The following is a 23,980-nucleotide window of genomic DNA, read 5'->3' as shown; positions in this document are numbered from 1 at the left end:
TTTGGGACACCTGCCCAGCTCTTCTCCAGCACACCAACAAACACTCAACCAGACGCTTCCCCAAGGCCGCACTTGCTCGGGCTGTCGCCGCGGGCAGAAAATCCTCCCGCACAGCCAGACCAACCGACCCTTCTCAGTGCCCTCCGGGGCCACCGTGCACATCACACTCACACGCCCCTCCGCACCACCAGCCTGGCACTCACCCTTCTCCTCCGACCGCTCTGCTGCTGGCGTTGCCAGGAGAAGAAAACAGCACAAGCAAATGAACCCACATGAAAATAGAAGTTAAAGAGGACCGGCCAGTAAGGATACAACAATATCCCGTATCTTATGAGGGGAGGAAAGGTCTATAACCAGTAATCGATTCATTGTTGAAGGATGGATTGTTGGAACCCTGGATGTCACCTTACAATAGTCCAATTCTACCGGTCAAGAAGGCTGAGGGGAGATAGAGATTAGTCACAGACCTACGAGAAGTCAATAAATGAGTACAGACTCGGCAGCCTGTGGTTTCGAACCCATATACCCTCCTGAGTAAAATATCGCATAATCGTAAATGGTTTAGTGTAATAGACCTTAAAGATGCCTTTTGGGCCTGTCCATTAGCAGAGGAGAGTAGAAACTTATTTGCCTTTGAATGGGAAGATCTGGACACCGGGAAGAAGCAGCAACTCCGCTGGACCTCCCTGCCTCAAGGGTTCACAGAATCCCCAAATCTATTTGGACAGACGCTAGAGAAAATTTTAGGGGAGTTCCAGGCAGAACCCGCAGTAAGAATCTTGCAATATGTAAATGATCTGTTGGTATCGGGAGAGAAAGAGCAGAAAGTCAGGGAGACATCGATACGTTTGCTGAATTTTTTAGGAGAACAAGGATTAAGAGTGTCAAAGGCAAAACTGCAGTTTGTACAAAAGGAAGTAAGGTATTTAGAGCATTTAATTAGTGGAGGAAAAAGAGAAATCAATCCAGAACGAATTTCTGGGATTACAGCTTTAAGTGTCCCAAGAACAAAAAGAGAAATAAGGAAGATTTTAGGGTTACTAGGGTACTGTAGACTATGGGTTGAGGGATACACTCAATTAGTAAAATTTCTGTATGACAAACTAGTAAAAGAAGGTCCAATACAGTGGACAGAAGACAAACAGGAGCCATTACAAAAACTGAAACAGAAGCTAATAAAAGCCCCGGTTTTAGCCCTCCCCTCCCTAGAAAAAAAAAAAAAAAAAAAAAAAAAAAAGAAACCAAAACCATTTCACCTTCTTGTAAACGTGGAAGAAGGGATAGCGCATGGAGTCCTAATGGAGGGATGGGGCGGACAAAGGAAACCAGTGGCATATCTATCCAAATTAATGGACCCAGTACATCGGGGGTGGCCCACATGCATGCAGGCAGTGGCGGGGACCGAGGCAGTCCCAGGCGACCGAGCTACCAGCACCTGAAACACCCCATCTCTTCAGCGATGGAGCAAACCTTCTTCTGTGGGTACTCTGCTATTCCAGCACCACGTTTGGCAGGTGGTCAAGGAGGAATGATGAGAGTGGCCACACTGCACAGACAACTGGAGGAATGGTTGGGGTCAGTGTGGGCAGAGGCATCTAGCAGGGACAGCAGTGCCCAGGAAGCCGCATCAGTAATGCCATGGCGGTCCCAGGCGACCGAGCTACCAGCACCTGAAACACCAAATCTCTTCACCGATGGAGCAAACCTGGGAGGAGAGGGAGGAAGTGACCTGGGGTAGGTCCCTTGTTTGGGAGGAGAGACAAGGGAGGAGAAAGGGAGGAGTCAAGGAAGATGAGGGGGATGTTCAAGCAGGGAAAATGGAGACAAGGGGGGATCGATCCCCCGTTAACTACCCCTGAAATCCGGCTCTTCCTTCTGGGACTGAGAGCCCTGTTGGCTTCTCACTCTTTGCTGTGGTCAGCAATTTCTCTTGTCACACTCAGGAGTTTCACACCGTCTGTTCAATTAGCTACGGCTTACGCTGGGCCCTAATCTCCAGCTGAGTGCCTTAATGCATAGCCCCAAAGTTGTCTGCAGGTCACATCACTGTTTCCTATCCTCCACGTGCCAGTATTCTCCGTCCCATGGTGGCTCTGAGCACCCTCCTCTCTGACCAGGCACCGTTTCAGCCCTTCGGAGTCACTCTTTCCCTTCGTGCCCTGCTGTCTGCCTGCAGCCTCATTGGCAGGCGCCGGGCATGCAAGTCCTTGCCTTGCACCGGAGACTGAATTGGACTCAAGCACGCTCAGCTGTGAAAATCAGGAACTTTATTTCTACAACCGAGTCAACATCAGCCCTTCTGCGCTCAGAGGAGCGCGGGCAGGACAGAGCAGGCCTTGGCACTGAGGCTGCCTTTGGCTCAGCAGGCATTGCCCCGGAAGGAAATGGTCGTGGAACAGGGCGGCCTGCTCTGGAGCCTCTTCGTCACGCTGCTCAAGCCTTTTTCCCCCACAGGACCTGCAGCAGCTCCTGCAGCCGACTAAAGAATTCCACCAGCTTCTGGAGTGGAAATGGGCAGGAGCTAATCGTGCCCGGTGGTGTTGGTGTTGGCCTTGGCCTCTGATAAGGGGTTGAGGCGGTGAGAAAATGACTCCAAGCCCGTGCTGTTGGAGTACCCCTTACTGCTGGGCTCAGTCCCATCTGGACCAGGATCCAGTCATAGAAGTGCTGGGTGGAGGTGTAGACTCCGGGCCGTTTGGCTCTGGCACAGCCTCTCCCCCAGCTGGTCACCCCAACAAGCCAGAAGTAGTCCGCGTTGTTGTCTTTGCACACCAGAGGACCACCGCTGTCACCCTGCAGGGGAGGAGAGAGGGTTGAGGTGGTGTTGGGTGGCTGCTGTCAGCGCTCTGGCCGGCTCCTTCTCTCTCCCAGCACCTGCCAGAGCTCTGCTCACTGCACACAACGGCGCTGCTCCGGCGCTGGAGCCTACAGAGCCTCATCTGGGAGAGGGTGGAGGGCCTGTAAGGTCGGGCGCTCTCTCATCTCTGCACAGTGCTCCCGGCTGTGTGGAAGGGGGATGCTTTGGGATCTGGACCTATGGGCTGCCGGGAGCACGGGATGGGCTTTCTGGGCAGCGTCCCCGGGCTCTGGGACAAGGTGGGCACTGGGCAAGGACCTGCAGCTGGGGAAGGGGAGGTGAGCCCCAGCAGCGGTGGAGACCCAGCGGTGGCAGGGTGACTTGCCAGGCCAAGCACGTGCCGGGCGATGTTTGGGCGTTGCGAGAGGGCTGCCGGTGCTGCCGGGGCTTGACTTGCAGCACGTCCTACCTGGCAGGTGTCGATGCCACCCTGCGGATAGCCAGCACACAGGTTGTGGCTGTGGATGGCCCCTCTGTACCACCCGCTGCTGTTGCAGAGGTTGACATCAATGAGCTGGACCTTGGCCTCCTGCAGGACATCCGTTGACCCTGCAGCTGTGAGCACAGAAAGCAATGAAGCCCCAGCAGCTCCCCCCCTGCCTGGGTGAACCCCTTCCCTAGGGCTTGGCTTTGCGTCCTGAAGGCACTGTGCCCGTGTTTCCCCTCTGTCTGGCTTTGGGCGGTGGGTCAGCCCATTCTCCCTGGAGGCATACGTCCCTGCAGCCTGACTCCGGCTTTCGCCTCCGCTCTTGGGAAGCCCAACCCCTCTCCCCAGTGTGCCGAGCTTGCACTCAGGACACCAGCACTTTTGGGGAACTCACATCTTGCAGTGGTGGCGCCCCAACCGCTGATGTAGCAGGTGTGCAGCTCTGACACTCTAAGTGAGGCATCGGGCACACAGGCAAGCTGGGTGTAGTAGTTGCACTGGACCGGCTGGTCCAGCTCCAGCAGGGCGATGTCGTTCCTCTGCGTGATATTCCTGTAGTGCTCGTGAACCAGCAGCCGCTTAATGTGGCGCACTTGGGTCCCGGGGCCCAGCCGAGTCAACTGGGTGGCCCCGATCACCACGCGCCACATGCTGATGTGCCTGGAAGGCAGATGGAGAGGGGGGTCAGAGGGAGCGGAGCCACGTGCTGCAGCAGCCCCGCCGTTCCCTGCCTTCTGCTTCCCAAGGCAGAGAGGAGAGCAGTGCCACGCAGGCTGCCACCGCCCTGGCATGCCTTAGGCACGAGCCATGTGGCGCTGGAGGCTGCCAGGAAGCAGTGGCCCGAGCCCAGCCTTCTCCTGAGCAGTCTCTGGGCTGGGCTCGGCAGTGCCCAGGCACTGGGCGTACTGGCAGGAACGGGGATGGGAGTAGCAGGCGGTGCTGCGCGCAGGGCACCCGCGAGGGTGGTGGGGACAGCCCCCTTCCCTGGCCCTCCTTACCTGGCCTCGATGAAGCAGTGTGCCGCCGTGAGGACCCACTGTGGGCTGATGAGGGACCCTCCGCAGATGTGCCCTGTGCCTGCTTCCCAGGGGTCCTGGATGCTGACGATCCAGGGCCAGGCTCCTGGACGGGCATCGGTGCCACCCACCACGCGCGACATGCCGTACTGGTAAGCCATGGGCCGGAGCCCGCAGGTCCCTCTGTAACCAGAAACTCATGACTGTCCTGCTCCACGGCGTGCTGCGGTTCAGGCTGAAGGTCAGCCCTCTTCCCTCCCCACAAGGCGCTGCACGGACAGCAGGGCCAAGGAACCCCCTGGGGCGGGCATGCGTGCATGCGCCCCTGTTTCTGCCTGAGCCCTGTAGAGGAGCTGTGCCAGCAGCCGGGGTGCTGGCCAGGATCTGAGGCTCCCAGGCGGGGTTGGGGAAGCTGTGGCCACGGGGGACAAGCGGGCTCCCTCCAGTGAACCCCGTCAGGGTTGCCCAAGCTCCCCCCCAGAGCCTGGGGCCACTTACCCACAGCTGTCCCACGCGCCTTGCACAGGCCAGCACAGGGCCAGCAGGACGATGACGAGGAGCAGTTTCATTGCTGCCAGTGGCGGCACGTGGCACCTGCAAGAAGCGAACCGAGGGCCTGTCGCCACCAGTGCCGCAGCCGACGTAGTGCCCGCAGTGCTCACGCTGCCCACGGTGCTCTTGTTCCCAGGGCTGATGTCACAGAGTCGCTGGTTCCGGGCACTGGGCCCGGTGGCCTCTTGGCAGAAGGGGGGGCACCATGGGGGGTTCCCGGAAGGAGGAGAGGCAGAAGCCGGCATGGGACACCCCCGACAGACCCCCGCTGAACGCTCTGCCTGCGGGACGAGGCTGTGCAGGCCCCGCGGCAGGCAGCAGCGCCTGGCTGCGAGCGCTGCCTGCTGACAGCTGGCAGCAAAAAACCCCGTGTGGCATCGCGGCCTCTTGGGGAAGTTCACTGCCACCCCGCTCTCTGCAGCCCTTTGCCACCAGGGCCTTCCCAAAACACATACACCAGAGAACAGAACAGAACTGCTACAGGCAGCATGCACTGTTTTGGGTGTTGAGGGGCCCATCTGGCTACAGCCGCAACAGGCAAGCGGTGATGTGCGAGTGGGACGAGTCCAGCACACCCACATGCTGCACTCCATACCTATGCGCACGCCTGGGCACACACACAGAATCACAGAATGGTTTAGGTTGGAAGGGACCTTGAACACCATCAAGTTCCAACCCCCCCTGCCCTGGGCAGGGACACCTCCCACCAGCCCAGGTTGCTCCAAGCCCCGTCCAACTTGGCCTTGAACACTTCCCGGGATGGGGCAGCCACAGCTTCTCTGGGCAACCTGCGCCGGGGTCCAACACCCTCACAGTCAACAATTTCTTCCTAAGATCTATTCTAAACCTCCCCTCTTCCAGTTTGAAGCCCTTCCCCCTCATCCTGTCACTACACGCCCTTGTAAAAAGTCCCTCCCCAGCTCTCCCGTCGGCCCTTCAGGGACTGGGAAATGCTGGCACGTCAGTTTGTGTGCTGCACTCTGTGTGTGCACGCATCGTGTGTGCCCTGTGTGTGGGTGCACTCGGTGTCTGGGTGCACTCCGTGTCCCGGTACCCACACGGTGGGTGCACACTGTTTACGTGCAGTGTGGTGTAGATGAGCCTCTGAGTGTGCGCACTGCAGGTATGCGTTCACTGGGTCGAGCGTGTGCCGTGTGGGCGCGCATTTTGTGCGTATGCTGGCAGGCTGTGTGTGCCCGCACTGCGTGTGTGTGTGCGTGCTGCATGTGCATGCCTTCCACGCTCTGTGCATGACGTGCACGAGCACTGTGTGCATTACGTGGGGTGTTCCATGTGTGGTGGGGGCGTGTGTGGGGTGTTAGTGTGTGTTGGTCTGTAGTCAGTGTGTGTGTTCTTATGCAGTCGGGGTGTGTGTCAGTGTGTGATGCTGTTGTAATAAGTAATTTAGCAAAAGAATTTTGCTTCACCTCAAATGAATGTGTGCCCTCTATGGCTTCAGCTAAGATGGGTCTGTGCTCGCTGTGCGTTTGGGAAAGGGATAGTGTTAGACAGGATATCAGACGAGAGCAACAGTTGGAAGGACAGAAACTTGCAGGGCAAAGGGTGGTGTCGTTAGCTAAGATAACCACAGGAGTGTAAGGAATGAAGAAGCCACAAGAAGGACATGGTGATAAAGACTTCGAGCCTCCCTCCAATGACTGTCAGGAAGACCCCTGAGGCAGCACATCGCCTGCGCCGCTGGAAGGGAGGGGGCATGTTTGGGGGTGGGCTGCATTCCAAGAACTCATTGATTATGTATTTGGGGGTGGGTTGTGTTCCAAGAACTCAAGAGGAATCGCTGATGGAAGTTGAAGAGGCTCTGAAGGAATATTCAGCAGTTTTCTGGGACTGATCCAGAGACTGTGGCTGGCCAGCAATTATTAAAAAATAAATTTTGTCACCCATGCCTGGCCAGGTATTAGGAAAAAAATGGAAAAGATGGAAGACTGGCATGAGAGAGGAATGAATGAGCTGTTACGAGAAGCACAAAGAGTGTATGTGAGGCACGATGAGGAGAAGCAGAGGGCAAAAGCAAAACTAATGGTAGTGACTGTAAAAGAAATAACAAAGACTAAAGATAAAGGGCCCCAGAATCCGGGGCCAGGGATGAGAGCACACAAGATACAGGGAGCCCATCTGCTGCTGCTCAAAAAGCCCATGTGAATGAAATCAGGAGCCCCAGAGGGCGGAAAGTGCTACCATTGTGGGCAGGAAGAACATTTTAAAAGAGAGTGTCCCAGGCAAAAGAGAGATCAACGAGTGTTTAAAATCTGTCAACAGGAAGAATAAGGGTGTCAAGGGCTCTACCTGCTGGGGGAAGAAAGAATTAGTGAGCCCTTGATAAATTTAAAATTAGGCCCCCAGGAGGAAATTTACACCTTTTTAGTAGACTCAGCAGCTGAGAAGTCTTGTATTATGAAATTGCCTTTGAACGGGAAGATCCAGACACTGGGAAGAAGCAGCAACTCCGCTGGACCTCCCTGCCTCAAGGATTCACAAAATCCCCAAATCTATTTGAACAGACACTAGAAAAAATTTTAGAGGAGTTCCAGGCAGAACCCGGAGTAAGAATCTTGCAATATGTAAATGATCTCTTGGTATCAAGAGAGAGAGAGCAAAAAGTCAGAAGGAGACATCAATATGTTTGCTGAAATTTTTTTTTTGAAGAACAAGAATTAAGAGTCTCAACAACAAAACTGCAGTTTGTACAAAAGAAAGTAAGAGCATCTAATTAGTGAAAGAAAAAGAAAAATCAATCCAGAACGAATTACAGCATTAAGTGTCCCAAGAATGAAATGAGAAATAAAGAAGATTTTAAGGTTACTAGAGTACTGTAAATTATGGGTTAAAGGATACACTCAATCAGTAAAATTTTTGTATGACAAACTTGTAAAAGAAGGTCCAATAAAGTGGACAGAAGAAGAACAAGAGCAATTTAAAGAATTAAAGCAGAAGCTAATAAAAGCCCCGGTTTTAGCCCTCCCCTCCCTAGAAAAACCATTTCACCTTTTTGTAAACGCAGAAGAATGGATAGCGCATGGAGTCATAATGCAGGAATGCATCGGAGAAAGAAAACCGGTGGCATACCTATCCAAAATTAATGGACCCGGTATGTTGGGGGTGGCCCACATGCACACAGGCAGTAGTGGCCACAGCAATATTAGTAGAAAAAAAGCCAAAAATTAACTTCCAGAAGAACCCTAATCGTACATCCACACACACACTGTAAGAACTATCTTATCTCAAAAGTCTGGCTGGTGGTTAACAGATTCCAGAATTGTGAAGTACGAAACCATTTTAATAGAAAAAAATGATTTGACCTTCATAGTAGACGGAAACACGAATCCTTCACAATTCTTGTATAGACAGACAAGTGGGGAGATGGAACATGATTGTTTAGACTTTATAGATTACCAAACCAGGATAAGAGGAGACCTAATAAACACACTGATGCCCTATATATATTTATAAAACAAAAACAACAACAACAACAAAAATCTCCAAAAATTTTTTTATAGACGATTCCTCCTGATGTATAGATGGAAAGAGAGCAAGTAGTTATGTTGTCATCAATAGGGGAAAAAAAAAGCAGTAATTGAAGAAGGAGGATTAACAGCGAATTAGTCAACCCAGAGTTGTGAACTATACACTCTGAAGAGAGCTTTAGATTATCTCCAGAGAAAAGAAGGCATTATCTATACAGATTCAAAGTACGCATACGGAAATTAACCATGAGAAGGAAGTCTGGTGTTTTTGCTTTGACAGGAAAAAGCCCTGGAGAGCTTTCAGAAGGCGCGTAAGAATCAGTACTGCTGCATGAGAGCAACAGACAGCAAAAGCCTCGAGAGTGCCTTCAGACTAGAGTGGCATCCAACCCCTTTGACCCTACTTTGCTGCGATTGTAATTGTTGCGTGTATATACGGTTTAAGTGTAATAATTGTAATAAGGTCATTTTAGGTCCCCGTGGCAGACAGGAGCAGTACCTCTCCCAAGTCTTCGATCTTTAGTGTATCTGATGTGAGTATACCCCAATAGATAAATGTAAGTAAATTAGATATTATTGTTGCAGAATCCACAGAAAATTACGTAATGTGGACCGACCCAACCAGAATGTTTATAGATCCTTAAAATATCAACTCCAATACGAGTTCCAGGACCGAAGAAAAAACCCTACTGTGCCACAAGAATCAGAGATACTGAACTAAAGAGGATGGAGGGCAAGACCAGGTTGGCCTCTGGACTCGCTGCCAAGAAGAACTATTTCTCGGCTGTTGGAGGCACCCCAATAGGCACGAGAGGTAGGAGTATAAGCCATGCTGGACCTCCACTTCCAGTGGTATTATCACTAGTGGTATCTCTAGTACCTGGTGACGAATGCCAGAAGTGCTCTCAGACGGTCTCCTGGGGTTGATAGTCCTTTTATACTATGACTGTGCACATGCGTATCAATCACCAATATTATACCCTTGAGAGTTTAAAAGTGTGCAAATACGGCAGACAAGAATATTGGGTTGGACAGAATTTAGGAATAGGTAGAACAAGATTAAGAGTAAGGTGTCCTAAAAGGTAAAAAAAAAGGCTCTGCTTCACTGAGGCAGGTCACTGGGATATTCCAGACAAAGAGAGAGTACAAGATATGGTGAAAGAAGAACTAGTGAAGAGCGTGACAAAGGTCACAAAACAGAGAAGAAAAAAATTAAAAGTACAAAACGAGAGCATATACCAAGAAGCTGCAAAAACAGTTTCAAAAAGAGTTAGGATTCCCCACTCTTGGGCAAAACTTGTTTTTAAAATCTAGCAACAGACATAGCTAAAGAATTAAATGTGACTGACTGCTGGGTCTGTGGGGGGACCTTTAATGACTGAAGAGTGGCCGTGGAGAGGCACAAGTTTGAGTCCGATTGAAATCCTGGAATGGAATTATACCCTCACCATGAGAAAAAAAAAAAAAAAAAAAGGAGGCCTAACAAGTGGGTGATAAGTTCCACAGTAATTGGAAATGTCTCTTTGACCTGGGAGGAAGGGAACTTTTCAGATCGAATGGGGGAGACACCATGTAAAAAAATAAAGTCTTAAAAATAGATTCAAGTTTCACCCGAACTTGATTTCCTTAAAAACCAAAGTCGTACCTAACGTTTCAAAACGAAACCAAAAATTGTACCCGGTGTCCTGGTTTGAGGTAAAACAGAACCAATTTTGTTCAGTAACTTTGTTTCTTAATTAATGAAAACATTCTGTCGGTCCCATCTGGGGTCCGCCAGGTCCCCAGTAGAGGATTTTGGCCTAAACCACGATACCCGGGTACCAAAAAGTAGTCTCTTTAAACGTAAGAAGGAGGGTATGAATCCATTCTCAGGAATGAAAAACAGCTCACAATATTAAGAAAATGTAGAAGATACAATGAAAGAGTTTTGGCAGGCACCGGATGCGTTGTTCTGGATATGTAGAAACTGGGCATTCCCAGAATTACCACCTCACTGAAGAAAGACCTGCACCTTGAGAATAATTCAACCAGGACACACAAACCAGCCACGTGGGCCCAAGACGGTAGCTGGGGATATAAACCCCCACCTATATGCTGAATCCAATTATAAGACTACAAGCAGTAGTTGAGCTGATCACTAACAAAACGGCTTCAGGACTAAAACTGTTAACCCACCAACAACCTCAGACAAGGGCAACGTTCTACCAGAATCGGCTCGCACTAGACTATCTGCGAGCAGTAAAAGGAGAGGTGTGTAGAAAATTTAACATACCTGATTGTCATTTAAAAATTGATGATAATGAAAAAGCAGTATGAGAAATCACTGCTGATATCCAAAAAAATAACACGTGCTGGTGCAAAAAGGAAATTCAATGGTAAATGCCAGTTGGTGAAATGAATTACTGAAAATCGCTTGGTGGAAGAAATTAAGACTGATTCTGCTGTGTGCCTTTTGAAAGTTTCTTATTTCTGCCTTGTTTAAATACCCTGTTTCATAAGATTAATTCACAGTGTAGTCCAAAGACTGCAAGTGGCAGCCACTCCTCAGAAAATCATGATCTTGAGAAAAACCAAGAAAGAAGAAAACCTCGAAGAAGCCACTCAAATTCTTGCTAAAATAGAAGAATCCTGCGAGATAGATGTAAAACGCTTCAGCAAAATTAGATGATAAAAAGAAAAAGGGTGGAATTGTAATAAGTAATTTGGCAAAAATTTTGCTTCAGCTAAAAATGAATGTGTGCTCGCTATGGCTTCAGCTAAGATGGGTGTGCTCGCTGTGCGTTTGGGAAAGGGATAGTGTTAGACAGGATATCAGATGAAAGCAACAGTTGGAACTACCGAAAATTTGCAGAACAAAGGGTGGTGTAGTTAGCTAAGATAACCACAGGAGTGTAAAGAATGAAGAAGCCACAAGAAGGACATGGTGATAAAGACTTTGGCCCTCCCTCCATGGACTATCAGGAAGACCCCAGAGGAAGCATGCCGCCTGGGAGGGGGGCATGTTGCATTCCCAGAACTCATTGATTATGTATTTGGGGGTGGGTTGCATTCCCAGAACTCATTGATTATGTATTTGGGGGTGGGTCGCGTTCCAAAAACTCATTGATTATGCAAACTATGTTCCAAGAAGAAACATAAATAATTATAAGGAATATGAAATAAAAACAAGCGGTTGTAAAGGGAAAAATGAGGCACAGGAGGAGAAACCCCCTGTGTAACTCCCAGCGCTGTAATAAATATTCTTTGCTCCACCGAATTTGCCCCGGATTAAAATTCAATACAGTGAGCGCGTTTCTCACAAAGGGAGAAAAGGCAAAAAAAAAAGGGAGAAAGAAGAAAAGGGGAAAAAGGGAAAAAAGGAGGGGAAACAAAAAACAAAAGGGAGAAAGAAGAAAACCCCCACATATTAAAAAAGAATGGTAGAAAGGAAAAACCAAACCAAACCAAGGAAGGAAAGTGGGAACAGCCGCCGGGCAGGAGGAGGGACAGGAGCCGGGGGAGGGGGGGCCGTGGGGGGAGGTGGCGGTGCCAGCGCCGGCCCCGGGGGCTGCGACACCACGTTTTCGTCCTCTACTGCAAAGTGTTCTGTGAAAAACAACCAACCAAATCCCACCCACCGACAACATCAAAACCCAAAGAGAAATCTCTCCAGCTCACACGAGCCTGAGCTCGCTCTCTGCTGCTCTCTTTCCAGTGTCTCGGGGGGGTCACGGCCGAGCTGAGATTGGGGGGGGGGTGGTGGTGGGAGTTTGCCCCATGGCTGTGATGGGGGGAGAAGGGGTGGGTGGGGAGTGGGGGATGTGCTGTGGGGTTTTTTTGGGGTGGTGGTGTTTTCTTGCCAGGCGTCGCTTTACCCAGTGGCTGTGGGAGGTGTTGGCATCAGGAAGCCTGTGCTAAAGCGGGGTGGGGGCCTCGCCGCAGTTGGTTAGCAGAGCCAAAGTGGTTACTAATGGTTATTAACAGCACAGTAATTAGGCCTGTGTAATGGGGAGGCTCAGATGCCCCCTAAGCACCCCCCCGGTGCTTCTCTAGCCAGGCGAGTGCTGGGCATCCCCCCCGCAGGAGAGGAGCGCACCTCCGGGGTGGGTGGAAGGGCGTCACCCAACGGGGAGAGGACCAAGATGGGGCTTGGGTGTCCCTTGGGGTGGCCGGGTGGCGCGGTAGGGCTGCTGGGGGCTGCCACGATGAGGGACACCCCCACGCCTTTCTCCATGGCTCCCACAGCTCTGCTCCCTCCCTCCCTCCCTCCCACCCATCCAGTGCCACCGGAGAGGTGGTGTCCCCCCTCCCGGGGCGGGCAGGGGCTGTGTCACCCCATCTAACACCTCAACGCACCAAAGCACCTCACTGGGGGAGGGACTCTGCGCCTGGTAGCCCCGTGCGCCCCAGCACTGTAAGGATGGGGCTGAGCCCCCACCACGGCCACCCTGTGCAAACCAAAGACCCCCCCAAACACACCCCACCCCCCCCATTCCCCACAGCGCTGCGAGGATGCACAGCCGAGGGGTACGGGGAGGGCTCTCTCCATCCCACAGCCTCCCCCTTCCACCTCCCTCGCCTCCCGACCCTATCCCTTTAGTTGGACTAACAGAGGCAGAGAGAGAGAGAAAGAGAGGTTTTATTATTTTTTTTTTTTTAATTTTTTATTTTTTATTTCCTAAAAGCCACCGGTTTTTCACCCCAGGCACGGCCAGAGGAGCTCGCCCAGCATTGAGGGGGGGAGGTTGGGCTGCGGCACACAGCGCAGTGGCTCATCAGTTTTTAGAATTAACGATAACAAAACTAACGGCGATTTTTAAGTTTTGTAAGGATTTTATTTATTTATTTATTTATTTCATTTCAAAGGGGGTGGGGGCGGGAGAAGGATGTCTGTTTTTTAGCACAAGCCGGCTTTTCTAGAGGTTAAAGGAAAGGCCGTGCTCAGCCGTAAACGCTTTAGGGAAAGATCCCGGTTGCAAGGAGAGAAGGGGGAAAGAGGGGCAGCGGGGGAAAGCCACATTTCCAAGCGGATGTCAGCCCAGGGCTGGGGGAAAAAAAAAAAAACAAAACACTAGCAAAATTATTATTTTTTTTTTAATTTCAGAAATAAAACACACACAACCCCCAACCCCAAATGACACACACACATCCACACACAAAAACTACCTCAGGGTTTCATACCTCAGCACATTGCGCTTCTGTTCCTTTTAGAGATTTTGTGTGACTTGTAAAACTGATAGCTGGAGCATTATTTTTGTTTATTTTCTTAATAAAAAAAAAAATGAGTTGGAAAACACACTCTTACTGAGTGCGAGGCGGAAGAAGGAAAGCAATCCCATGGGTGCCAGAGCTCTTCCATAGTCTCCTTCCGCTGGCTGAGAGCCAGGGGCCGTTACTTCGGAGAAAGCTTGAGAAATGTTTTAAAAGAGAAAAAGAAAAAAAAACAAAAGAAAAAAATGGGGGGAGAAAAAAAAAGAGGGGAAAGAAGAACAAAGAGAAAAAGAGATAAAAGGGGGGGAAGAAAAAAGGGGGAAATGGAAAAAAAGGGAAAAGGAAAAAAGGGGGGGGGAAGAGAAAAAAAAAGGAAAAGGAAACAAAACCCCCAAATATAAAAAAAAAAAGAAAGGTAGAAAGGAAAAAACAAACAACCAAACCAAGCAAGGCAAGTGGTGAAAGCCATCGGGCAAGAGGAGAGTCGAGAGCCAGGGGTGAGCTGGCGGTGCCAGCGCCGGCCCCGGGGGCTGTGACACCACAGTGCAAAGTGTTCTGTGAAAAAACCAACCAAACCCCACCCAACGACAACATCAAAAAACAAAGAAAAATCTCTCCAGCTCACAAGAGCCTGAGCTTGCTCTCCGTTGCTTTCGTGTGTGTCTCGGGGGGGTCACGGCCAACCTGAGATTGGGGGGGGGGGGTGGGAGTTTGCCCCATGGCTGTGATGGGGGGAGAAGGGGTGGGTGGGGAGTGGGGGATGTGGTGTGGGGTTTTTTTTGGGGTGGTGGTGGTTTTTTTGCCAGGTGTCGCTTTACCCAGTGGCTCGGGGAGTGTGACGAAACGGGAAAAAGGGCTTCACTGAGAGGTTCAAATTAACAATTTATTTGGACTTCGCTCACGGGTCCAATATGTCACTATTGCAAGTTCTGTGTGTGCAATGGCGATTACACTATTGCAGTTTAAAAGCAATTAGCGGGATCCACTATTGCGAGCTACAAATGCCCCTGACAAGTAGCAACGCAAACCACAAGGGCGCTAGATATTAATGCCTTAGAAGAGTGCACCAGTCACAAACTCAATCGCATGCCCTATACCCTACGGATGTTTTTTAGTCACTTACCCTCTCTCTCTCAGGTGAGGTCGCTCCATCCCTGGGAAGTTACCCTGTACAGCGTCCTGGATGGGGGGGACAGATCTCCGAGGGGCCAGCTGTATCCTTGGAGGATTCCCCATTTGTCTCCCCAGACCCTGCGGTTTATATTTCCTGACTCGGTGAGGGTGCAGGATTATGCCCGAGTGGATTACACTGTCTGGGATATTTCCCTCTGGTGGTGCCATAGCGAAGTCTCTGTTGCCAATTTGTGATGTCCGGCGCTCAACGTCACGGGAAGAGTGGTGGGATGGGACTCGGGGCATTTTGTTTGTTAAGGGCCATTTGGTTTTGGTTGTTCTGTGCCATCTGGAGATAAGCCCGGGCTGAGCTGTTTTGCAGCTGCCCCTAAGTTCTCTCTGCACAGCCACGGCACGGCGGAGATGGAGCTGAGTGGGATGGCAGCTCCCTGCCCCTCACCTCTGGTGCTCTGAAACCGGCTTGGCTGGCTGCTCCCACACAGTGTGTTACTGGCTTGCCCAGCAGGTAAAGAACCCAGATTTGGGACGCCACTGGGGTGTCCGTAAGGGGTCCTGGGAGGGACTCCTGCAGGTCGGAGGGAGTCTGGGGCAGCCCTTCAAGGATCTGGGGGTCCCCTCTGGTGCCTCTGGGGAGGCTTTTGTGGCTGGAGAGGGCCGAGCTGGTTGCAAGAGGTGCTTCCTCCCTTTCTCCAGCCCACCCAGCTCCCCCGACACACCACCCCCCCAGGTTGGTGGGTGCCCGCAGTGCCAGCCTGTCCCACTGGGTCGGGCACTGAGGGGGGCACAGCCCCAGCCGCGGGATGGGAGGAGGAACCACAGCACCAGGGATAGAGACCAACATTTTATTTCTTTAACATTTCCCACGGCGGGCACCCCAGGGTTGTGCGGCTGCACCCTGCAGCCTGTGCTCGCTGGCCAACTCAGAGGACTGCAGCAGCCTGTTGAGGAGCAGCTTCTCTTCTCAGAGCTCCCTCTGCGACATCCTGGAGGCCTGACCCAGTGCAGCAACAGAGCTAGTGTTGCTCACACACTCAGGACAACCCCGCTCTCCCATGGCTGCTAGTGGAGCAGTGGGGAAACCGGGGCCGGTCCTGGGCCAGGAGCCTCCACAGGAGCTGCCAGCAGGGACCGAGAAAGAATGGTTTCCCACGCAGGGGACGAGACTGAGTGTGGAAGCATATGCTGTGGAGCTCTGAGCTGCTGCGTGGTGCCAGGTCTATCCAACGTCAGGCAGTACGTTCCCAGGAGACGTCACCGCTGACAACTCTTCCGAGGAAGGGGGGCTGTTTCTGTAGTCGTAGCCTGCCTGGAGAAACAGCCCCACGGAGCCAATAGTCTGCTGAGCAGCAAGGGAGCAGAGTCGCTGACTCTCAACCAAGGACTGAAATACAGCAACTCACTCTATTGCCTTCCCCCTTCGCCCGCTGCCTCCCACAGTTTGGAAGAAAAGAACCAGGGAGCTCCAAAGGAGGGGACCCCTCCCCCACTCCCCCAAATCTGCCCAACACCCCCAAACCTCCCTCAAGACACGGGACTCCTCCCACACACCTCCACTCCCCACACCGCCAACCATCCCCCTCCCCCAACGCTCCAAAAAGCAGCATTCCTTAGGGCAGGCTCCTTAAGCTGACTCCACAGCTACGGCTCCCCGTCGGCTCCAGGGGAGACAAGGGGGCCCCGGGGCTCTCCGTGGGCTTTAAGGGGGTCCCAGGGCTGCCCACGGGCTCCCAGCAATGCCCGTGCCCACCACCCACCCCCGCTTCAGGGGGCCCGGCGCTGACACCCCCCGACCCATCTCGGGGGTACCTGGGGGGACTCGGCCGTGGGCTGGAGGCGGGCGAAGGGGGCACGGCCGGGCTGACCTGCCGGGGGGGGGCTGAGAACGGAGCCCAGAGCGGAGCCAAGCGCCCGGCCAGGCCGGCCCCGGGCACCCTGCGCTGCAGCCGGGGCTGCCGCCACCTGCGGGGAGCAAGCGGGGGGTGAGGGGGCGGCAGCGGGGGACGAGGGGGACGGGGGGGTGAATCGGCCCTGTCCTCCCCGTGGACCCCCCACTCGGCTCTGCCCCCCCCCAAACAGGCCCAGACCGCGCCCCGCGCCCCCCAGCCCGGTCCCGCCACCTCACAAACCCCCCGAACTGGCCCTGGACACCTCCGCACCACAGCTCCTGCCGCCGCCCCGCCTGCCTGCCTACCCAGTCTCCCTCTCCCGGTGCCGCTCCCGCTCTCCTCCGTCCCGGTCCGCACGTCTCCCCCGGTACCGGCCGTCGCAGCTCCCGACCGCCGATGCACACCGGAAGTGCTCCCCTTCGCGTCCGCACACCCGCGCATGCGCCGAAGGGCAAACCCGGGCCACGCCCCCCAGCGTCGCCGCGGCGAAAGCGGGCGAGAGGGGCGGGGCCGCGCCGAGGAGAACGACGGGGCGGGGCGGGGCGGGGCGGGGCGGGGCCCGTCCCACCGGTTCCCACCGGTTCCCACCCCACCGCTTCCCTACGCACCGGGCACTGTGAGTTCGAAACCATCCCTGCCCTCGCATCCCTCCTTCGCCTCTCCCACTCACGAAAATCCATTCCCCCCTCACAAACACCCATTCCCCTCACTCCCCCCTCACACAGTCGCTCCCACACCCCCCACCATCCTCTCTTCCTCTCTCGCCCCCCCTTATCTCTCGCCCCCCCTTCCCTCTCCTCCCATTCAAAATGGCGCCTCCCTTCCCTTCCCCTTCCCTGCCCCGCCCTTCCCCTTCCCCTTCCCCTCCCCCTCCCCCTCCCCCTCCCGGATAGTTCTTTGGGTTTCGTTTTTTGTTTTTTTTTTTTTTTTTTTACATAGGGCATTGGTGTGTTTATTAGCTCTTCTCTTACCCTGGTTTGGTAATTTATAAAATCTAATCAATCATGATGCGGCTCCCCACTTGCCTGTCCCTACAGGAATTGTGAAGGATTCAGGTTTCCATCTACTATGAGGGTCAAATCATTCTTTTCTATTAAAATGGTTTCGTACTTCAAAGTTCTGGAATCTATTAACCACTGGCCAGACTTTTGAGATAAGATAGTTCTTACAGTGTGTGGGGGGGTATGTATGATTAGGGTTCTTCTAGAGGTTAATTTTTGGCTTTTTTCTACTAATATTGCTGTGGCCACTACTGCCTGTATGCATGTGGGCCACCCCCAACATACCAGGTCCATTAATTTTGGATAAGTATGCCACCGGTTTCCTTTCTCCGCCCCGTTCCTGCATTACAACTCCATGCGCTATCCCTTCTTCCGTGTTTAGAAGAAGGTGAAATTCTTTTTTTTTTTTTTCTTAGGGAGGGGAGTGCTAAACCCGGGGCTTCTATTAACTTCTGCTTCAATTCTTTAAATTGCTCTTGTTTGTCTTCTCTCTGCTGTATTGGACTGTCTTTTACAAGTTTGTCATACAGAAATTTTAATGAGTGTATCCTTTAACCCATAATTTACAGTACTCTAGTAACCTTAAAATATTCTTTATTTCTCATTTCATTCTTGGGACACTTAATGCTGTAATTCGTTCTGGATTGATTTTTCTTTTTCTTTTGTTAATTAGATGCCTTAAATACTTTACTTCTTTTTGTACAAACTGCAGTTGTGTTGTTGAGACTCTTAACTCTTGTTCTCCAAAAAAAACTATTCAGCAAACATATCGATGTCTCTTTCTGACTTTTTGCTCCCTCTCTCCCAATACCAACAGATCATTTACATACTGCAAGATTCGTACTGTGGGTTCTGCCTGGAAATCCCCTAAAATTTTCTCTAGCGTCTGTCCAAATAGATTTGGGGATTCTGTGAACCCTTGAGGCAGGGAGGTCCAGCGGAGTTGCTGCTTCCTCCTGGTGTCCGGATCTTCCCATTCAAAGGCAAATAAGTTTCTACTCTCCTCTGCTAATGGACAGGCCCAAAAGGCATCTTTAAGGTCTATTACACTAAACCATTTATGATTATGCGATATTTTACTCAGGAGGGTATATGGGTTCGAAACCACAGGCTGCCGAGTCTGTACTCGTTTATTGACTTCTCGTAGGTCTGCGACTAATCTCTATCTCCCCTCAGCCATCCTGACCGGTAGAATTGGACTATTGTAAGGTGACATCCAGGGTTCCAACAATCCATCCTTCAACAATGAATCGATTACTGGTTTTAGACCTTTCCTCCCCTCATAAGATACAGGATATTGTTTTATCCTTACTGGCCGGACCTCTTTAACTTCTGCTTTCGCGCGGGTTCATTTACTTGTGCTGTTTTCTTCTCCTGGCAACGCCAGCAGCAGAGCCGTCGGAGGAGAAGGGTGAGTGCCAGGCTGGTGGTGCAGAGCGGTGCGTGAGTGTGATGTGCGCGGTGGCCCCGGAGGGCACTGAGAAGGGTCGGTTGGTCTGGCTGTGTGGGAGGATGCTCTGCCCACGGCGACGGCCCAAGCAAGCACGGCCTTGGGGAACCGTCTGGTTGAGCGTTTGTTGGCGTGCTGGAGAAGAGCTGGGCAGGTGTCCCAAAGGGCAGCGTTTGGTGGGACCTCCTTCACCCCAAAGCTTTGTGGGACCTTTTTGAAGCCACCCTGGTGAGGCCTCTGCTCCTTCCACCCAAGTACTTTACGTTTCACACCATGGAGTGGTCATTTCTGACTGCATCCTCAGCAGGACCTGGGGCCGGTGGCTGTAGCTTCAACTGTGGAGCTGTAGAGACCTGGCAAGGATGGAGGAGAAGGAATGAGGCTCCTGGTGAAGGGAGGGAAGTGAGGAGGTGCAGTGTCCACGCTGGCCTTGAGGAGTGGCTGGGCAGGAGAGGACATGTTGGTGTAGGAGCCATGGAGCAGCCCGTGGCCAGAAGCAGAGGGTGGACACGGGGAGCATGGGCTCAATGTGAGAGGGAGCACAACCTCGGCGCAGCAGGTTTAACTAGAGGGCTGGGAGCGAGAGCGGCATCCAGCATGGGCAGGGGAGCTGGGTCTGCTCCTTCTCCACATGAGAAATGGTGGTTTGCAGGTAGCATCTGGTTGCACTTGCTGGAACGCAGAGCGGGAGAGGGTTGTGTCCTGGTTTTCCCCTACAAAGGCAAGACATGGGTGGAAACGTGGCAGTGGGGAGGGACTGGGAGTAACTGGGACCCCCCATCCGCCTCCCAGCCCCATCGCGCTGGGATGGGGCTGCACATCACCCCAGGGTTTCAGGGCTTGAAGGGTTGTCCCCGTGTCCCTGCCGGGCTCACAGTGGTGGCATGCTGCTCTGCATCGGGCTGGGGGTGGCGGGGAAAGGTCTGGCACGCTGGGGCCATCACTGACTCTCATTTTCTCTCCCACCATAGAGCTCCTTGGCGTACCTCTCAGGTCTGTACGGAGCCACCTGGCCGGCGCCTGCTCCAGGCTGAACAACCCCAACTCTCAGCCTGTCCTCCCAGCAGAGGGGCTCCAGCCCTCACAGCATCTCTATGGCCTCCTCTGGCCCTGCTCCAGCAGGTCCATGTCTTTCCTATGTTGGGGGCTCCAGAGCTGGATGCAGTACTCCAGGTGGTGTATCACCAGAGCAAAGCAGAGTGACAGAACCACATCCTTCGCCCTGCTGGCCACACTTCTGATGCAGGCTGGGATATGTGTGGTTTTCTGGGCTGTGATCATGCATTGCCATCTCATGTTGAGCTTCTCATCAGTCAGCACCCCCAGGTCCTTCTCCTCAGGGCTGCTCTCCATCCATTCTCCGCCCAGCCTGGATTTGTGCTGGGAATTGCCCCAACCCAGGTGCAGGACGTTGCACTGGGCCTCATTGAACTTCATGAGGTTGGCATGTGCCCACCTCTCCAGCCTGTCGTTAGTAGAAGGCCAGGCCTGCAGCACCCCGGTTATCACCCCGGCTCGGGCTCCTGCATGGTGGGGTTGTCCTGCGCTGGGGGGGTACATCCCACCGAGGGAAGGTCTTGCCGAAGTGGGGGCCGCGCTCATGCTCCCTCTCCCCCATCCCTCCCCAGATCGCCCCGTCAGAAGGTCCCGAGGCCAGCGAGTGGATGGTCATCATCATGGGGACACCCGAGGCTCAGTTCAAGGTGTGCTGGGTGGGGGCTGTGGGTGGGGGGGACAGTAAGGGCCAAGTCGAGAGCATCCCTGTGGTCACCACTGTGCTGCCAGCCTGGCTTGGCCTCCCTCAGCACCGGGGGAGCTCTTTGCTCGGTACAGTGGTTTTGATGCTGCTGGACGTGGGGACATCATCAGCTTTGGGGATGGAGGGGCACAGCGGGCGCTGCCTGATGGTTTTCCTTCCCGTCCATCTGCTCCCCAGGCCCAGGGGTGAATATTTGGGAAGCTGAAAGAGGATAACTTCTTTAACCTGAAAGAAGTGAAGCTTGAAGTCCACATCAAGGTGCCTTCCTTCGCCGCCGGCCACGTGACAGGCAAAGGTGGCAAAACGGTGGGGGGTGGTGCCCCGGGGATGCAAAGTTGGGCATCACCCATCACCCCTGCCCACCCCATGGGGACAAATCCCGGGTGCTCAGTGGTCTCAGCGATGTCTTGACCCTCAGCCCCCATGTTCTGGTGGTGGTTCTCGTTGGTCCCAAGGAAGGGGGAGACACACAGGGTGCCTGGTGCCGTCGTGACTGTGGCAGTGGAGGATTTTGGCTCTTCCACAACAGAAGCCTCTTGTGGTTCGCCCCAGGTGAACAAACTGTAAAACTTATCCAGCGCGGAAGTCCTTGTGCCACGAGACCAAACCCCGGACAAGAACGAGGAGGTCATCGTTAAAATCATTGGGCATTTCTTTGCCAGTCAGGTACAGTTTGGCCGCGGCTTTACCCGATCCTCCCCGGCCGCTTTCATCCACCGAGGAAAGGCGCGGGGTGGCTGAACCCAGCAGCACCCGAGCGTCCTGCCACTCTTCTTTTGGGAGGTCCCTGTGCCCCCAAGAGGCACTGAAGGTGTTTCGGTAGCTCCCCTGGCTGTGCGAGAACTGAAATTGAAGATTGGCTCGATTGATCTAAAAATGGGTGTTTTGAATGCTGTGCAGAGCAGCACCCAGGGTGTGAATGGACTCCTCGGTGCGGGCAAAGCCACGCGCATCCCACCTGGGTGCATCTTCCATAACCTTGTCTCCTGTCCACTCGAGCAGGATCGCAGCCCCCCAGAAAAATTCAGGTGCTTTCAAGGAGCGATGGAGGAAGCACAAGTTAAAAAAAACAAACAAACAAAAAAACAACACCCAAACCCGCCTCCAGAATTAATTATGTCACTCCCAGAGTGACAAGTTGGGAGCAGCAAGATGCTCGGTGGGGGCTCGGGGGTGGGGGGTGGCGGGGGGGAGAAGCGGTGCCCTGACCCCCACCTCTTGCTTTTCCCCTCTCCTCCCCAAGACTGCACAGCGCAAGATGAGGGAAATGCTCCAGCAGGTGAAGCAGCAGGAGCAGAAACACGCTCCGGGAGCCCCGGCCTCGCAGCACAGCAAGGGAGGCTCCCGCCGTGCCGCCCAGCACCGCCTGATGAATGTAACCCCACTGCCGGATATCCCACCCCCCCCCTCCCAAACCCTTCTCCCCCACCCCCAGCAGGTCAGGGGAGCAAACCAAAGCCCCCCCCAAACACACAGCCCCCCATTCCCCGCGGCGCTGCGAGGATGCACAGCCGAGGGGGACGGGGAGGGCTCTCTCCATCCCACAGCCTCCCCCTTCCTCCTCCCTCGCCTCCCGACACTATCCATGTAGTTGGACTAACATAGGCAGAGAGAGAGAGAGAAAGAGAGTTTTATTATTATTTTTTTTATTTTTTTTTATTTTTTATTTCCTAAAAGCCACCAGCTTTTCATCCCAGGCATGGCCAGAGGAGCTCGCCCAGCGTTGGGGGGGGGAAGTTGGGCAGTGGTGCACAGCGCAGCGGCTCATCAGTTTTTAGAATTAATATAACATTAATGAAACTAACGTCAATTTTTAATTTTTGTAAGGATTTTATTTATTTCATTTCAGAGGGGGTGGGGGTGGGAGAAGGATGTCTGTTTTTTAGCACAAGCCGGCTTTTCTAGAGGTTAAAGGAAAGGCCGTGCTCAGCCGTAAACGCTTTAGGGAAAGATCCCGGTTGCAAGGAGAGAAGGGGGGAAAGAGGGGCAGGGGGGGAAAGCCACATTTCCAAGCGGATGTCAGCCCAGGGCTGGGGGAAAAAAAAAAAATTCACTAGCAAATTTTTTTTTTTTAATTTCAAAAATAAAACACACACAACCCCCAACCCCAGATGACACACACACATCCACACACAAAAACTACCTCAGATTCTCATACCTCAGCACATTGCGCTTCTGTTTCCCTTTTAGAGATTTTCTATGCCTTGTAAAACTGATAGCTGGAGCATTATTTTTGTTTATTTTCTTAATTAAAAAAAAAAAATGAGTTGGAAAACACGCTCTCTACTGAGTGCGAGGCGGGAGAAGGAAAGCAATCCCACGGGGGCCAGAGCTCTTCCATAGTCTCCTTCTGCTGGCTGAGAGCCAGGGGCCGTTCCTTCGGAGAAAGCTTGAGAGATGTTTAAAAAGAGAAAAAGAAAAAAAAAAAAAAACAACAAAAGAAAAACAGGTGGGCAGAAGAAAAAAGGGGGGAAAGAAGAAAAAAAAGAAACAAAACCCGCAAATATAAAAAAAAGAAAGGTAGAAAGGAAAAAAAAAACCAACCAAACCAAGCAAGGAAAGTTGTGAAAGCCATCAGGCAAGAGGAGGGACGAGAGCCAGGGGGTGAGGTGGCGGTGCCAGTGCCGGCCCCGGGGGCTGTGACACCACACTGCAAAGTGTTCTGTGAAAAAAACCAACCAAAACCCACCCAACGACAACAACGTCAAAAAACAGAGAAATCTCTCCAGCTCACACGAGCCTGAGCTTACTCTCCGTTGCTTTCTTTCCAGTGTCTCGGGGGGGTCATGGCCAAGCTGAGATTGGGGGGTGGTGGTGGTGGGAGTTTGCCCCATGGCTGTGATGGGGGGAGAAGTGGTGGGTGGGGAGTGGGGGATGTGGTGTGCGTTTTTTTTTGGGGTGGTGGTGGTTTTTTTGCCAGGTGTCGCTTTACCCAGTGGCTCGGGGAGTGTGACGAAACGGGAAAAAGGGCTTCACTGAGAGGTTCAAATTAACAATTTCTTTAGACTTCACTTACAGGTCCAATACATCACTATTGCAAGTTCTGTGTGTGCGATGGCGATTACACTATTGCGGTTTAAAAGCAATTAGCGGGATCCACTATTGCGAGCTACAAATGCCCCCGACAAGTAGCAACACAAACCACAAGGGCGCTAGATATTAATACCTTAGAAGAGTGCACCAGTCACAAACTCAATCGCATGCCCTATACCGTACGGATGTT

General features: G+C 52.8%; 1 protein-coding gene across 1 annotated transcript in view; it reads right to left on the bottom strand.

Moving 5' to 3' along the window:
- Positions 1–2,433: 2,433 nt before the first annotated feature.
- The window catches only part of LOC309675613 (acrosin-like), a gene marked incomplete at both ends in the record, with an annotated part of 59,748 nt that continues 38,201 nt past the window's right edge, over positions 2,434–23,980 (bottom strand). Inside the window, 3 exons of the mRNA XM_082487940.1 lie at positions 2,434–2,793; positions 3,267–3,412; positions 3,679–3,876. Coding sequence (XP_082344066.1) covers positions 2,434–2,793; positions 3,267–3,412; positions 3,679–3,876 — 704 coding nt within the window. The remainder of the gene's footprint in view (positions 2,794–3,266; positions 3,413–3,678; positions 3,877–23,980) is intronic.

The sequence above is a fragment of the Vanellus vanellus genome, assembly GCF_965231255.1.
Source record: "Vanellus vanellus genome assembly, chromosome: 9".
In the NCBI taxonomy this organism is placed as follows: Eukaryota; Metazoa; Chordata; class Aves; order Charadriiformes; family Charadriidae; genus Vanellus; species Vanellus vanellus.
This window is presented reverse-complemented; position numbering and strand designations above follow the sequence as displayed.